This window comes from Octodon degus, unplaced genomic scaffold (genome assembly GCF_000260255.1).
Source record: "Octodon degus isolate 3935 unplaced genomic scaffold, OctDeg1.0 scaffold00282, whole genome shotgun sequence".
NCBI lineage: Eukaryota > Metazoa > Chordata > Mammalia > Rodentia > Octodontidae > Octodon > Octodon degus.
The window spans coordinates 980350-997036 of record NW_004524858.1 but is presented as its reverse complement, the minus strand read 5'-3'; the positions used below and the strand labels follow the sequence as shown (position 1 = coordinate 997036).

General features: G+C 58.2%; 1 protein-coding gene across 4 annotated transcripts; it reads left to right on the top strand.

The window, feature by feature from the left end:
* Window positions 1-1596: 1596 nt before the first annotated feature.
* Pgpep1 (pyroglutamyl-peptidase I) lies at window positions 1597-15293 on the top strand. 4 transcript variants are annotated; one of them, XM_004646859.2, is made up of 5 exons: window positions 1597-1708; window positions 3637-3689; window positions 9841-9957; window positions 13431-13663; window positions 15062-15293. In XM_004646859.2, exons 1-5 carry the CDS (start codon window positions 1675-1677, stop codon window positions 15252-15254), a joined length of 630 nt encoding a protein of 209 aa, XP_004646916.1. In that variant the 5' UTR covers window positions 1597-1674; the 3' UTR covers window positions 15255-15293. The 4 variants fall into 4 exon arrangements, with proteins under 4 accessions (XP_004646916.1, XP_023562936.1, XP_023562937.1 ...); XM_023707168.1 differs by lacking the exon at window positions 9841-9957; XM_023707169.1 differs by lacking the exon at window positions 3637-3689 and having other exon boundaries at window positions 1648-1708.
* Window positions 15294-16687: the final 1394 nt, after the last annotated feature.

Here is a 16687-nt window from a genome sequence, read left to right as displayed (position 1 = left end):
GGGGCTGGCTGGCATGTGGTGCTGGGGGATTGAACCGCGGTCCGTGTGCTTTGCTTAGCTTAGCTTGTTCTAAATAGGTGCTTTAGACCACTGAGCCATCTCACCAGCCCTCTGCCTTGAGTTTTGTCCCTGAGTATTCCCCAACGTTGGTTGGCATCCGTGAGAGTCAGCTGAGGGGGTCTGGCAAAAAGAAACGTGCCACCGGGCATGGTCTGGTTCTTTTCTCTCCGAGGTTCTCTGGGCGGCTGGGGCCTGGCAGGCTCATGCCTGAGGTCACCTCTCAAGTTCCTCTAGTCCTTGGCAGCTTGGGGTTGGGTTTTTTTTTTTTTTTTTTTGCGGAACCCGGGATTGAACTCAGGGCTTTGCACTTGCCAGGGAAGTGCTTATTCCACTGAGCCATCTCCCTGGCCCGCCAGCTTGGGGTTGAATGCAGAAAACCTTGGAGCTGGCCTGGAGAACCAGGCCCCCAGCCACTTGGAAGGACTGGCAGGAGCCTTGCCCAGGCCCTGCCAGGCTCTACACCGCCAAGAGCTCAGTTCTGCGCTCTGGCTGTGTGTGGGAACCTGGCATCGGAGGCCCACAGGCAGGATCTACTGTGTGCTGGGGACCTGTGTGGGCCAGGGGCTGTCACAAACACCTGTTAGGAAGCTGGCATCCCTCTGTGTAGTAACCCTCGCGAGGGAGGAACAAGGATGCAAACACGGGGGCTCCTGGAGCTAAGGCCCGAGGGACAGCAGGCGGTGCGGTCCCCGCAGGAGGTTCTGGTTGAGGATGCAGCCGTGCCAAGGTCCTCGGCCACCCGTGGAGGATGTGCACAGGGCTGGGCTAGCGTGAGGCCAGGTCTTCACCGGCCAAACAGCATCCTCTCTGGTTTTCCTGCTTCTTTCCGTTCTCTGCTTCGCTTCCTTGCCTGGAAGCAGCTTTTGTGTCCCCTCAGGCTCTCTCCAGTGGCTTCAGGCAAAAGACTCTCCCAGCCGTGCCCCAGTTTCCCCTCGCTTCTGTGGCTAGATCTTTTTCGCAGTGGCATACAGCAGGCGCTCGGTGGACATGCGCGGGGCATGAACAGCACGCGCTGCCGGCAGGGCCGCAGCCCCTGCTCCGTGTGTGTGAACTGCTGATCCCCACAGAGAGGGAAACTGAGGCCGGGGAGTGCCGGGTTGGGGGAGAGCCAGCGAGCACAGCTCGTCGGAAGCGGCCTGTAGGCCGCGCGGCGGAGGCGGAGCTTGGGAGGGGCTGGGAAGGGGCGGGGCGTGCACCCCGAGGCCGGGATCCGGCCCAGCACCCCACACAGCTGGCTGCGGGGTCGGGAAGGGCTGGGCGGGGCGGAGCGGTACGGGGCGGGGCGCGGCTCTGCGCCGCTGCCGAGGCCCGCGGATCCACTCGCCCACTGGACGGTCGGCAGAGGGCGTGGCCTGGGGCTGGGGGCGGGGCCTTGCTCGCCGGGGCGAGGTACTGAGCTCTCAGAACAGCCGCGGATCTGAGCCTGGAGGAGGGGCGGGGCCGGGAGGGAACTGGGCCGCGGTGTGGGAGGGGCTGGGGTAGGGGCGGGGCCTCGGGAGTCACGTGGAGGGCCGGGTGTGGAAGGGGCGGGGCGGGGCGGGCCGGCAGCGCGGCGTCCCGGGGAAGCGGACGCGCCAGTCCCGTAGCCTGCGGGCCGGAGATAGCAGTCCCAACATGGAGCAGCCCCGGAAGGCAGTGGTAGTGACCGGTACGCGGCGGTGGGACCAGGCCGGGGCGGGGCCGGGGCAGGCAGATCGGCTCCGGGGTCGGCGGGGGCTGGGACTAGACGTGGTCCCAGGTCTCAGAGTTGTCACCGCTCGCGGGAGCGCAGCTCGGTGCCCGACCAGAAAGTGTCCCCAGCCCGGGTGCCCCGCTGTGGTCCAGAGCGCAGGCCCCGCGCCCCTCCTGCCCGGGAGTGCGGGAGACGCGGGCGCCACCTGTCCGGGCGGCCGGACTGGACCGCTCGGCCCGGCCCTGCCCCCGGGGACAAAGGCCGAGCGCGGCGGAGGCGCTGGCCCGGAGCCCACCCTCCGTCCCCGGGGTTGCGCCGCGCGGGGGCTGCGTCTCCCGGCTGGACTTTCGGTGACTGTCTGTGCGCCGCTTCCCGGAATCACCGTGCCCGCCGCCGCCGGGACTTGGTCAACTTCCGCAGGCCTCAGTGTCACCTGCGCTCCGCGGCCAAGGAGCGCCCCAACAGGTGCCTGCGCCCGGGGGCTGAGCGGGGGCGCTGGGACCTCAGGCCAGAGCCCTCACCCGCCAGCTGTGCTGGGGCAGGAGCCCGGGTCGCCTGCCTGATCACTGTCGCCACCTTCCCGAGGGGAGCCCCCGTGAGCAGCCGCTCTGCTGTCCCGGGCGCACTCCCGTCCCACAGCTCCGACATCCCTAGGCTGCTGAGCCCCGACTAATGGAGCCCCTCTCTGAGACGTTTATTGATGTTATTTATTTTCTCGCACAGGCTAGGCAGGCGCTCACCACGGAGCTACTAACCAGCTCATTTTACTTTTTATTCTGAGACAAGGTGTCTGAGTTGCCCAGGTTGGCGTCAAACGCAACATCTTCCTGGCTCAGCCTCCTGAGTAGCGGGAATGAAAGGCTGACAGGCATGAGGCTCCACCCTGTGAGATGGGTATATTTTAATCTTAATAACCCTTGCCAGGGGGGAGCTGGTGACTCTTCCAGCTTCTTGCTGTGTGACGTTGGGTACCTGCCTTCACCTCTGGGCCTTCTTGTTCCTGGCTACTTAGACCAAGAAACACCACTGCAATGCACGCGGGTCACTCAGCACAGCTGGGGTGACTGTTGGGCTTGGGAGATGGGACCCAGAGCTTCATCAGCCCTTCCCCCGTTCCTTACTCTGTGGTGATTCACAGTGCCAGTGTGTCCAGATAGGAGACACAGGGAACAGGCACTACCAAGACAGTGATGACATAATTATAGGGAGGTTGCCCAGCTTGGTGGCACACTCCAGTAATTATACCAGTCTGGGAGGCTGAGGCAGGAGGATCACAAATTCAGACCCAGCCAGGGCAATTTGGTGTCTTAGACCCTGGCTCAAAATAAAAAATAAAAAGGACCTGGAATGTAGCACAGTGCAAGAGCCCAGCATTCTATCCCCAGTATCTAAAAAAAAAAGAAAAAGAAAAGAAAGAAAGAAAGAAAGAAAGAAAGAAAGAAAGAAAGAAAAAGAAAAAGAAATCAGAAGTTGTATAAGGTGAGCATAAGCAATTGAGGAACGAAGAGGCTAGCTATGGTGTACACACTGTCACCCAGCACCCAGAGGCTGAGGCGGCAAAGTAGCATGAGCTCCAGGCTGAGTCTGAGGGCGGCCTGGACTGCATAGTGAGACCTTGTCTTAGAACCCAAAAAAAACCAAACAAAAAAAGAAATTGACAAAGGAAGAAGCCAGCTTGGGGAGTAGGCAAAACAGGCTGCCACCTGGAGGGCAAGGCAGGGCTCACGGTCTATTTTGGAAGCATCTGGGGGTGCCTAGATTCAGAACCACCGCCCAGTGCTGTTGACGGTGCCAACCAACCCTGGAGCTCCTTGCCTGCTTCTCCAGCTGGGGACAGCACCTGGCCAGGGGCAGTGTGGGCAGGGCCACTCAGTGGGTGACACGTTACTTTGCTGTGTTTGCAGGGTTCGGCCCTTTTGGGGAGCACACCGTGAATGCCAGCTGGATCGCAGTCCAGGTAACTCAGGCTTGGGGGTGTCGGCCTGAAGCAGGTTCCCGCTGCACATATCTGGCACCCAAGAAAGTCTGCCTTGCAACACTACGGGCTATGCACACAGTGGACTGTAGCCGGCACCGAGCATCTTTGTTGAGTTTGGGGTGGGGGGATGCTGGCCTTCCAGAATTCACCAGCCATTCTTGCGTGGTGGTTACAGGTTATTCTTTCTTAGAGGAGGGAGACTGAAACAAGGTCTCACTATGTAGCCCAGGCTGGACTTGAACTTGGGGCAGTCCTCCTGCCTCAGCCTCCAGAATGCTGGGATGACAGGCATCCGTCAGCACCCTCGCCAGTAACAGGTTCTTCTCAGAGTGGACACTTCACCTGGTAGGAGGGAGCACAGTGACCCTCGCAGTCACCTCCCAGCCACCCCTGCATACTAATGGCAGGGGGAGGGTGGCTTTCTGGGTGTCCCCAGTCTGTGGGATCTTTGCAGTTTCTTACCAGATGGACATAGGGTGGGTTGGTGGGGGGAGACTGTGGAACAATGAACAGAGAGACAGAAATGTTTCTCCTTTTATAAAACTTGGCTTGGCAGTGGCTGCAGTCAAACACTATTAGTCTGGCCCATTGGCTGGCTGATTTAAAGTGGCCCCCGCTTCCCCGCCCAGCCTCCTGCCTTTGCTGGAAGACCCAAGCCAGAACCCCATTATCTGACCCTCCCACCCCGCCACCCCATCCCCCACCCCGCCTCAGTGCCCCACCTCTGGTTTTTTCCAGCCCCTTCAGTGGGGCGCAGCGCGGAGGGCCTGGTGGGGACCCGCAGATGGGACCGTGTCCCCGGCCAGCCCGAGCCGCAGACAAAAAGAGACAGCATGTCTCTGCAGACTCCTGTGTCGGGCTTTGTCGTGGTGCAGACAGGAGCCTTCACGGGGCTCAGGAACACAAAGCAGAGCGTCTGAATTCCTGGGCCCCAGACGCTGCATCTGCATGTAAATAGGAGAAAAATCAATTAAACAATCTTTGGAAATCCTCTGCCTCTTTCGGGTTGTGGCTGGCGGAGGAGGCTGGCGGCTTTTCCTGCTCCCTCGCCCCAGCACCAGCCGCAGGTCTCCCTTTCCTGAAGTTGGTGGCACTTGAGGAGGAGTCCGGGCCGTCTCAGGTGACGAGATGGGTGATGCTCAGCTCCTCGGATCCGCACAGCCCCTTCTGAAAACAGAACACCTCAAGCCCAAAGATATGTACCATGTGCTCTTGTCTGTACAGTCCAGGGCGTTTGGGGGTTTTGTGCTGGTTTTTAACACAGGGTCTCCCTATGCAGCATAGGCTGACCTCAGACTCACTATGTGGCCCAGGCTGGTCTCAAACTCCAGTGATCCTCCTGCCTCAGCCTCCACATCTGTCCCACAAGAAAATACACCTGGGTGCAGGAGTGCTCAGTGTCCTTCAGAAGCAGTCACAGAATGTCTGCCACCCCCGTCCAGGGCGCCAGCTGAGGACACTTTCTGCTCTGCCTCAGTTTGCAAAGCCCAGGCCGTGTGTGTACAGAACCCTCCACCCTGGGGCCTGCCACCTTCCACCATTGTACCCGTCTCCTGCTCTGTGTCCTGTATGCCCCAGCGCCACGCTCAGCTATGCTTCAGGACCCCCACACAGAGAGTCACCCCACACAGAGGGTCACCCAGCCCTTTTTATTTTTTATCTGAGGCAGAATCTCAATAAGTCCCTAGGCTATGTGGCTCTGCTCCAATTTGCCACCCTCCTGCCTCAGCCTCCCTAGTAGCTAGGGTGACAGTGTTCACCACCATCTCGGCTTTCTCCCTCCAGTTTTTTCTGTCCCTCCCCCTTCTCCCTCCGCCTCTCTCCTGCTTTGCCCCCTCAGGCTTACGCTTCCTGGGGAGAACTTGCACCCACATGGGGTGTGGGAATCATGGGGTGGCAGGGCGGAGGCCCCTTCTCTTTTTCCCAGCACCCCACTCCCCATGTGTCCGGTCGCCTGGATCCTGGGAGTGGCTGGGCCCAGGTGGGTGCAAGGCCAGGGAGCCCCGGGGCTCAGCCGTCTGCAGTGGTCCCTTGGGAGCGGGTCACAGAGCTCAGTGACATCCGGGACAATTACCGCACAGCCCGTCTAGACAGACCTGCTAAGGATATTACGGGCAAACAAAGAGGGCCTTTGTCGTGGGGTCAAGGGAATCGGTCAGCTGCGCGGGGCACGGGTGTGCTCAGGTGGACGGGTGGGCACCCCTCCCCGAGCTGCCTGTCCTGCAGAGAACCACGCTGAACAGGAGCCAAGTGACACCCATGTTCCTCACAGCTCTGTGTAGGCCTCAGGCTGTCCCCACCCGGCTGCCCTTTAAAAACTGGACAGGAAACCGGGCGTGGTAGCGCAGGCCTTCATTCATCCCAGCTCCTATGAGGCTGAAGCAGGGGGATCACCCAGAGTTTGAGGCCAGCCTGAGCTACACAGCAAGACCCTGTCTCAAAAATTTAAATAAGTAAATGAAACCACTTTCTTTGTGACTATGTACCAATACCAGCTCTTGGAGCCCCTGGTGCTGCATGGCCGGGTGGACAGGCTGCTGCCTTGGGCCTGGAAATGTGGGGCAGAACTGCCTCCGCCCGGGCCTTGCTGGTCTTGAAGGCCATGGAGGTGGCTGCTGGACATGTCGCTGCCTCTGCGTGCCCGTGCCCATGCCCTGCTCCACAGCCAGGGGTGCTTGGGGGTGGCCCATCTGGGGCAGGGTCCCAGTGGGAGCTCTGCACGAGGGGAGGGGTGGCCCCTTTTTCTTTCCTTTTGATACTAGGGATAGGACCCAGGAGTGCTCTGCCACAGAGCTGCATGACCCGGCCCTTGTTATTTCATTTTATCTTGATTTTCTTGGTGTTGGGAATCGCAGCCAGGGCCCTTGGGTGGCACGGAAACCCCTTGCTTCGGTTTTATTATTTACCTTTGAGACAGGAGCTCACTAAGTCACCAGGTTGCCTCGCCTGGTCTCCAACCCCCGTCCTCCTGCCTCAGCCTCCCCGAGTGCTCAGGGTACAGGCGTCACCTGCCTGGCTGCTCCGGCAGCTCTTCTTCTTTTCTATTTTGAGACAGGGTCTGGCTGAATTGCCCAGGCCAAGCCAGGCGCGGTGGCATGTGCCTGTCATCTTAGCACCTAGGAGGCTGCAGGCCAGCCTGCGCTACATAGTGAATTCAGGAGACCTCACCTCAGGAAGCAAGACACAAACGAAAAGTTGCCCAGACTGACCTGGACCTTGAGCTGGGCCCGCCTCAGCCTCCCAAGTGCCCAGGGCCGGGTTGGGCAGCTCTGTGGTGGGCACTCCTGGGTCCCATTTGGCACGCGTGGCTGATCTGACCTTGCCTTTGCCAGGCGGGCGCTGTGCTGCTGAGCTTGAACATCGGCACAGTCCTGCGACCTGCAGCTGCTCCTTGGCTTGTTCATTGTCCTTCAAGTATCTTTCAAGCAAGGGAAGGTGCCAGGTCCATACCGCCTTCTGCTGTTCCTTGCCTTTAATCCCGGTCACCCGAAGGGTCCCTCCATCTTCCTCTGCGTTCCATGGCACAGTTCATTTGGTGAACTGCTGTGCGTTCCTGTTCCATTGTCTGCTCTTGCGGAGGCTGACACAGGAGGGTTGAAAGTTCTACCTTACCCTGAACAAATCAGCAAGAAGAAGGGTCTGATGGAGCTGGTTCTGCCTGCCTCAGGGCTCGAGGCTCTTAGCCTTCCTTTCCCTAGTGATCTTCCCAGTTTACCGTTCTTTCCCCCAGTGCTGCGGATGGAGCCAGGGCCTTCACACGGAGCTGACCCCCAGCGCTTGTTTTATATTTTTAGTTTGAAACAGTCTAGTCACCAAGCTGCCCCTGCTGGGCTCAAACTTGCGATTCTCCTGCCTCGGTGCGCCTGCCAGTACCAAAGGCTGAGGCAGAGCCCGGCCTCCCCTCCTCTGGCGGGCTGGCCGGCCGGCCGCGGGGCCTCCCTGCCCTCCCTCCTGGCCCGGCTGCTGCGGGAGCGAGGGACCTGCCAAGTGCGGCCGGCCGCCGATGGCGTGTGGACAGTGCCGCCGAGGCCCGAGTTGAGGTTTCAGATTTCCCGTCAGGTTCAGGAAAAGGCGGAGACCGGAGTCGCGCAGGTCCTGGAGGATTTGAGATCTGGCGCTCGAGTGGATCCCAGCTTTCACAGCCCGAGGGGTGCATGCCTCCCTGTGGGGGCCTTGGACATGATGCTGCCGGGGCTGACATGAGCCTCCGCGTCCTGCCTGCTGTCTCTGTCATCCTGATGCGAGTTACTGATTCAGCTTGGCTCTGGGGCTGGCTTCCTTCTGGTACTGGGCATGCAGCCCAGGGCCTTCACCCCGCGCTGGCCCGGGATCCTCCTGCCTCAGCTTCCCCAGTGCAGGGATGACAGGCGTGCGCCAGCGCACGCAGCTCCTGCTTTTCTTAAATACAGGTTTCTGTCCGGGCTTAAGAAGCAGGCCCTGCCACGGGGACTCAAGACACTTGGAGCTCCCAGGGTCACTGTCCTAGGAGAGCCTGGGGCTCTTGGTTTTGCTTTCTGGTTGACTCGGTTCCCAGCAGGTACAGCTAGTCCAGTTCCCTCTTTGTCCAGACGGTGGCGCCATCTGGCTATGGCACACCCGGAAATACCTGGCTCAGTTTTTTCAGTTTTGGTAAAGTCCAGTTTAATTTTTTTTTTAAATTTTTTTAACATTTATTTATGGTGTGTGTGTGTGTGTGTGTGTGTGTGTGTGTGTGTGGTCAGCTCAGCCCACCAGGGGGCGCGGCTGGCTGGCATGTGGTGCTGGGGGATCAAACTGCGGTCCCTGTGCTTTGCCAAGCTTGTTCCAAGTAGGTGCTTTAGACCACTGAGCCATCTCTCCAGCCCCAAAGTCCAGTTTATCTTGTTCTTCTTTGTGCGGTGCGGAGGGTGGAGTCCAGGGTCTCGCCCATGCCAAGCAGGTGCTGTAGCCCTCAGCCGCACCCCCAGCCCCATTTTCGGCCCCTCAAGATGCGACCCCACTCGGTCAGCTTTGACGGGCCCTAAACTCACTGGCACCGGCTACCCTCCTGCCTCAGCCTCCGAGTACCAGGGACTGCACTCATGGACCCCCGTGCCTGACCCCTGTCCATATTTTTTTCTTTCGTTTTTGCCTGTGGGTTGTGTGTCTTTTGATTTGTCTTGTTTTGAAATACATTCTCACTAGGCAGTTTTGTCTGACCTTGAACTCATCTGGGCAGCCCAGGCTGGCCTCGGATTCTTGGTGATCGTCCTGCCTCAGCCTCGCCAGTGGGGTGCTGAGATGACCGTTGCGGGCCACCAAGCCCCGCATGATCTGTGTGTAAGAGAGAAAAGAGCTGAGGGATCGCTATCTTAGCCCAGTTTCTGTCGTTTATCACCCAGCGCAGCGAGCTTATTTGCTGCATGGCCCTGGCCCAGGCTGGGGAGGCCACCTCTGGGGCCTGCAAAGTCCCCAGGCCCGGCTGGGGTCACGGGGTGGGAGGCAGGAAGTGTGGGCGGGGCCCGGCCTCGGCTTCTGGGGGCTTCCGCTCTGGGGAATCGAAGCCAGCGCCGGCAGTCACGCGACTGGGATGGCCTCCCCTGCCAGAAGTGTCCCCATAAACGTGAAGGTCCCGCCTCTACTTATGTGGCTTTTGTTTTGCTGGGGATGGAACCCAAGGCTTGGAGCATGCTCACCCCATCTCTTTATTTTTTTTTTATCCCCCCCCCCCAGCCCATCTCTTTCTGTATTTTCATTTTTGGTCCTTTTGAGACAGGGTCTCATTATGAAGTTCAGGCTGGACTTTGTAGCCCAGGCTGATCTCGAACTCGCAGCGATCCTTATGCCTCAGCCTCCTGAGTACTGGGAGGACAAGCTTGCGCCACCATGCCTGGCACCTAGAAAGGCTTCTGGCCAAGCCCACCTGCCGTCCCAGCCAGCACTTGGTGCCTGAGGCAGTGGGAGCGCTGTGCTGGCCTTAGCGCGTCCTGTGTGCCTGGGAGCTCAGAGCATCCCTGGGCCTTTCTACAGACGAGGCAGCTGGGACTCAGAGAGGTTCAGTGTCCTTCCCAGGGTCGCACAGGCAGGGCCACGCCCAGCAGGCTGCAGGGACAATGCTGGTGGCTTCCGGGGGAGGGGCTGGCTGGTGCTGTGACCCCCTCTGCCTCCCCAGGAGCTGGAGAAGCTGGGCCTGGGTGACAGCGTGGATCTACACGTGTACGAGATCCCGGTGGAGTACCAGACGGTGCAGAGGCTCATCCCAGCCCTCTGGGAGAAGCACAGCCCGCAGGTGAGCCGGCCCAGGCCCTCCTTTGACTTGATTTTGAGATAGGGTCTTGTGAAGTCACTCAGTTGCCTAGGCTAGGCTTCACCCTGAGATCTTCCTGCCTCAGCCTCTCAAGTCTGGGATTATAGGACTGCATCGCACTGCCCAGCTGTTTTTCCTCTCTCTCTCTCTCTCTCTCTCTCTCTCTCTCTCTCTCTCTCTCTCTCTTTGGTTTTTTGAGACAGGGTCTGGCTGTGCAGGTCAGGCTGGTCTTCAACTGACTATGTAGTCCATGCTGGCCTTGAACTCAAAGTAATCTTACTGCCTCAGCCTCCCGAGTGCTGGGATTATAGCCCTTTGGTGCCACGCCAGGCTTCCCCCCAGCCTGATGCCAGGATGGAGCCCAGGGCCCCCACACGTGCACCCTGGCCCGCAGGCTTGGCTCTTGGGAGCCAGCTCCCTCCGCTCGGCTGAGGCACCGGACCTTTCAGAGGGGCCTGTCTGTGGCTGCGTTTTTCCCTCAGCGTAATCCTGGGGTTAAACTCAAGTGTGTCCCAGTCACATGTTGCATGAGGACAGGATCCATTCCAAGGGAGGTCAGCAGACTATTGCATCATTGTATAAACTGCCTGGCCAGGTGGCTCGCTGGGCTGGGCCTGGGTTTTTTTTCCTTTTCTGCCTAGCCACAGCCCAGCCCCTGATCTAAATTTAATTGAATTGTTTTTGAAACAAAGGTCTCGGTTTGTAGCCCATGCTGGCCTTGCAGCACTGTGTGGCCGGAGCGGATCCTCCTGCCTCAGCCTCCCCAGCACTGGGAGACAGGGTCCACCATGGAGCCCAGCCCAGCCTGACTCCTGCAACTCCACGTGGTTGTCACAGTGTGTGCAAAAGGCAAGAGGAAGTTAAGCTCTTCACTTTGGAGCCCAGCTTTTAAAAAATATTGTATCGCAAGCATTTAATAACCTAAGTCATTAGATTTTCTTTTATTTTTATTTTATTTTATTTATTTATGTATTTATGTGTTTATTTATTTATTTTTGCGGAACCAGGGATTGAACTCAGACCCTTGTGCTTGCCAGGCAAGTGCTTATTCTACTGAGCCATCTCCCCGGCCCTGATTTTCTTTTAAAATTACATTTGAAAACGTTATTTTTAACCAGGCATGATGAGGTACACCTGTCAACCCAGCACTGAGGAGGCAGAGGCAGGAGGATAAGTGTGAGGCCAGCCTGAGCTACACAGCAAGCCCTATCTCAAAATACATACATACATACATACATACATACATACATACATTTTCAGGCTAAGGTAATTTTTTATAATTAGCATAGCCATTTAATTATGGGGCAAAAGCGCCTGTTTAGGCACAGCTCGGCAGCCGGCCGGGGCTTGACCCCCAGTGCGCCATGCCCGCCCCCTGCTTGCACTGAGACAGTGACTGAGACGGGCCGTGGTGGCGCGCCTGTGATCCCAGGGTTGGGCGGCTGAAAACAGGAGGGTCACTGCGAGTCTGACCTGTGCAGTGAGACCCTGGAGACTCTACCCTGTACTAAATGCATCAAAATAATTATGGGGCACCTATATGTATATTTTTTAATTTTAAAAAATCTTTTATTTGTATATTTATTTGCTACAGGGCCTCACTGCCCAGCTCAGACTCACAGTGATCTTCCTGCCTCAGCTTCCCTAGCACTGGGGTTACGGCAATCCCACCACACACACTTGCGATGGCTGGCTTAGCATGCCCGGGGGAGGGCCGGCAGGCAAGTGGTGCCAGGAATCCGGTCCTTGCACTTGCCGGGCAGGCACTTAGACTGCCGAGCTCTCTGCCTCGCCTGGGCGCCCATCTTTGTTTCTGTGCTTTTCATTGCTTTTTTCTTAATTTTGAACACTTTTATGAATAACTCTAAGTGATGGTCTTTCTCACATGTTTAGTAAATTTTCAGCTAAATCTCTGAAAGTTGTGCCAGGGTTTTGCCCTGGGCCACTGGGGGTATGACTAAAAAATGATGAACGTTGACATTTAAAACAAAAATCAGCACAGTATGAAACACATTGCCACGCAGGCGCCGGGGCGGCACCTCACACCCGTGTGCCATCAGCCCAGCCACTTTCTGCAGCAGCGCTGGGGTCCTCGCTCGTGAGCTTCTTTAGCTGCACGGTGGTGCCCGCCTCGAAGTCCTGAGTGATCCCCAGGTTTACACCCATGGTCGTTGTCGTCCTGGGGAAGGGCCAGAGCCACCTGGCCCAGGCTGGTGCGCAGAGGGCATGCGGACTGTGTCATGTTTGTACGAATGGCAAGTGGTGGTATCTATCATTCACCATATTTTTTTTTTTTTTTGCAGAACTGGGGATTGAACTCAGGCCCTTGCGCTTGCCAGGGAAGCGCTTATTCCACTGAGCTATGTCCCCAGCCCCATTCACTGCATTTTTGATCATGCCTCATAAACTCACAGAATGGGCTGGGGAAATAGCTCAGCAGAATAAGCGCTTGCCTGGCAATTGCAAGGTTCTGAGTTCAATCCCCGGAACCAAAAAAAAAAACCTAATATGTGTGGAGCCACGCTAATAAAATAAATAAATAAACTTGCACAAAAGGCAACTCACAGACCTGGTTCAGAAAGTGGCAAGAGGGACTGGATAAATAGTTGAAGCAAGGGCCTGACAAGATAGCTCAGTAGACTAAGACAAGTGAGGGGACTGAGTTTCAATCCCCGGCACCACATGCCTCACCAGCCCCTCCCCCAGGGCACGCTGAGCCGGCCGCAGAGTTCCGGCGTAGTGGCGCATGTCTGTAATCCCAGCACCGAGGAGGAGGCTGAGACAGGAGGATCACTACGAGTCTGAGCTGTGCAGTGAGACCCCTAACAACCAAATACATTGAAAGAAAGAAAGATAGTTGAGGCAACAGGGAGGGCTGCTAGGGGGATTCAAGACAATGTGTCTTTATTGTAATAACTTTAAAAATTTAAGTGTTCACCACATTTTCCAGCACCCGGGGGATGTCCTGAAGATCATTCTAATGCCACCTTGGGGTGTTTTGTTTTGTTTCCTTCCTGTCTTTTTGAGACAGGGTCTGGCTCTGAGCTCAGGCTGGCAGAGAACTCGCTGTGTAGCCCAGACTGGCTGGCACTCACGCGGTGCTCCATCCTCAGCCTCCCGGGCGCCGGGGTGATGGGCGTCTGCACACCACCTTGGACCTCTTAGCAGCTGCACAGCCGCTTGCTTCCTTATGGACGCCCCGCCAACCCTGAGCCAGCCCTGAGCATGAGTGCTGAGCTGCCTGTGTTCTGTTATAATCACAAATAAGGCTGGTTGTTGCACCCTTCGCCCGATTTGTAAGCCCTCCTGCGGCAGTGACTGCAGGGTCTGCTCCAGGAGGAAGCAGTCTGAGGCCTCAGCGCCCGCAGAGCTCAGTGCCCATGCCGCTCTGTCGTTGGCCGCGACGCCCCGGTGCGGGGGCCTGGCCCTGCTAAGCCTGCCCTATCGGTCTGCAGCTGGTGGTGCATGTCGGGGTGTCAGGCATGGCGACCACGGTCACGCTGGAGAAGTGCGGGCACAACAAGGGCTACAAGGGGCTGGACAACTGCCGCTTCTGCCCCGGCTCCCAGTGCTGTGTGGAGGACGGGCCGGAGAGCATCGACTCCATCATCGACATGGACGCTGTCTGCAGGAGGGTCACCACCCTGGGGCTGGACGTGTCGGTGACCATCTCACAGGACGCGGGCAGGTGGGGCATGGTGGGCCCCACGGGCTGGGCGTGAGCAGGGCTGTCCCTTCACCCGCCAACGTGGTGTTGCCGGCAAGCCGTGCGTTCCGGTGGCCTCTGGCGGCCAAGTTCATTGGGCCCTCTACACGTTCGTTACTGTGGCTGTAACAGATGCCAGAAGGGGTTCACGGTGCCCTTCTGAGCCACCTCTGAGCCGCCCAGTCGGGGTCTAGCCCTCAGCAAGGAGCTCTGGGCCTGGGGAGCTTGCCTGGAGCCCCGAGCAGGGGAGCGCGTGCTCGCTCACCTTCGTCCTCTTCACCCAAGCACGCAGCTCCGGGAGGGACACGCGTCGGGTGGTGAGGGAGGAGGGGATGCCCACCCACCAGCCAGAGCAGCTGCGGCAACCCTGGAGATCTGTGGGGTGGCAGACGGCACGCCAGGTGGCCCTCATGTCCAGTGCAAGCCAGTGCGAGCTTTGGGAGGACACCGCAGATCAAAACCATGACTTAAGTTTACACGTCTGCAGGTTCAGCCAGCAGACAGTGCTAGTGAGCACAGACATTTCTTCTCTACACAACCCACTGTGTGTGTGTGTGTGTGTGTGTGTGTGTGTGTGTGTGTGTGTCGTGGTGCTGGTGCTGGGGATCCAACCATGGCCTCATGCTTCCTGGACAAGTTGTGCACTACTGAGCTACACCCCAGTCTTTTTTGTTTTTTGTTTTGTTTTGTTTTGTTTTGGCAGAACCAGGGATTGAACTCAGGCACTTGCACTTGCCAGGGAAGTGCTTATTCTACTGAGCCATCTCCCTGGCCCTCAGTCTTTTTTGTTTTGAGACTGGCCTCAGACTTGTGCTCCTCAGCCCCGCAGTGCAGTGCCTCCCCCCCCCCCCCCCCCGGGGTTGCTGAGACTACAGGCACACACCGGGTTGCCAGGGTTACTGTAACAGCTCTTGCGGGCGTGGGAGTGCTTGCCTGTCGTGCCTGTCATTCTCGTAGTCAGGAGGCTGAGGCAGGAGGACTTCCCTGAGTTCAAGGCCAGCCTGGTTTTTTAAAAAAGAAGATGAAGCAGGAAAGATGGCTTTGGCTCATGTTTCTGAGGCCCTGGTCCATGTCTGTTCCCCTCATGCTGTTGGGCCTGCTGCAAGGCCAAGCATCCCAGAGGGAGCCTCGCAGCAGAGCAACACTGCTCGCCTCAGGGCAGCCAGAAGGCGCCTGAGGGCAGAGGAGCAGGGCAGTCTTTATATAGGCTCCGAGGCCACGCCCTACCTCGCAGCCTCCCCTAGGCCCCGCCTCTTAAAGGCTGCCCTCCCTCTTCGTCGTGCCTCAGCGCGCAGCACAGGCTCCTGGGAACGGTCACGTCCGAACCCTGGCGCTCTGAGTCCTGAGTCCCTCCTGTGCTCTCGCCCCACCCTGTCCTAGGTACCTCTGTGACTTCACATACTACACCTCCCTGTACCAGAGCCACGGCCGATCAGCCTTCGTGCACGTGCCCCCACTGGGCAAGCCCTACAACGCGGACCAGCTGGGCAGGGCGCTGCGGGCCATCATCGAGGAGATGCTGGGCGTGCTGGAGCAGTCAGAGGGCCAAATCAGCTGCTGCCACGAACACTGAGGCCGCGCGCTGGCGCGGAGCCCTCCAGCTATGGACCCGGCGTCCCACCTCTTTTCCTCAGCATCACCCGGGCTGATTTGAAGGAAGCGGCCAAAGATGGGTCTCCCGTTTCCCAGTGCACCGGGGGACACAGTTGTGTGCTGGGGCTGCCACAGGCGGGCCACCTGCCTTGTACTTTTCCAAGCTTGTGGAGGACTTCCAGAGTTTCTCTGTCCCCACTGGTCTGATGTGAAAGTCACATTAAGACCTGGTCCGGTAAAACATGTCTCCAAAGAGGGGCAGCCTTGGAGGGGCCAGCTTTTGGGTCAGCTGGTTTTCCCTTCTTTTAGTTTTTTTTGTTTTGTTTTGAGACAGGGTCTCACTATGTAACCCAGCCTGGCCTCAAACTTACAGCGATCCTCCTGCCTCAGCCTCCCCAGTGCTGGGACTACATGCCTGCACTACACACCTGGCTCTTTTTGCTTTTCTTTCTTCTCCCCACCACCCCGGGCCCCCTCAAAGTAATAGTGCTACTTTTGGGACACAGTAATTTATATTCGCTTTGGTTAAAATGTTGGCTTTAGCCAAAGTGTCTTTCTCCTAGAGTGTGGCCTGTTTTGCCTCCTTCCCCAGACTGAACCTCACTCAGCCTTGACAGGCTTGTACAGGACCAGGAACAAGGCCACCCTTGCTGAGTGGGGACGCCCAGGTGTGGCCGCAGACGACTTGGTCCTTCAAGACCTGAGCGGGGCACAGTCCTGGGCCTCCAGGACCTGCAGCAAAGCAGATCTTGTCACCTGTGACTTTTTCCAAATACATCCACACGGAGGACGGTGCGGCTGGCCTGCCCTGACATGTCTGGGGCTAGCTCCTGGCCACTCGCCCAAGAGCTGGGAGTTAATGTTTATTTTGCTTCTTGCGACTTTGAACTCAGCGGCACGGGATGTAGGGTGATATCACTCGGAACAGCTCAATACAGGTCGGCCTTGACACGGGCTGGGGACCAGGAGGGGTCACGACCACCTTGAGGGTGCCGGAGTGGGCTCAGCTTGGGGGTGGAAGTGCTTGTCCCTTCTTCCCCAGGCCCTCAGGGTGGCTGTCCCTGTCTTCCGTCCGCTGCTGCGGCAGGGCTCCAGCAGATGGGCACCTGGGCAGTGTGTGTGCTGGCCCAGCTTTGTCTGCTGGGTGTGGATGGGTGATGCAGCTGGCCCATGGCTGTGGTGTGACAGGACCCGCAGGACGGCCATGGGGGCCATGCTGTCCGCATGGAGCCAAAGGCCCCCCTGCGTCAGCCCCTCGGGGTCCCCGTTCTGAGCCCCGACTCTAGCACAGGAGGCGCCCCGGTCTCTGCTCAGCTAGCTTTGCGTGGAGCTTGTGGCTTCACTGAACACAGGGACTCAGGTCCCCTCAAGGCCCAGAGGGGCTGAGAGGGGCTCTGTCCTCACTCACATCCA

Excerpts from the sequence above, each read along its gene's own strand:
- Pgpep1 (XM_004646859.2), top strand. The coding sequence starts at position 1,675 with ATGGAGCAGCCCCGGAAGGCAGTGGTAGTGACCG. Across the intron at positions 9,958-13,430 it reads GGGAGAAGCACAGCCCGCAG|CTGGTGGTGCATGTCGGGGT; the intron begins GTGAGCCGGCCC and ends ATCGGTCTGCAG. Across the intron at positions 13,664-15,061 it reads ATCTCACAGGACGCGGGCAG|GTACCTCTGTGACTTCACAT; the intron begins GTGGGGCATGGT and ends ACCCTGTCCTAG.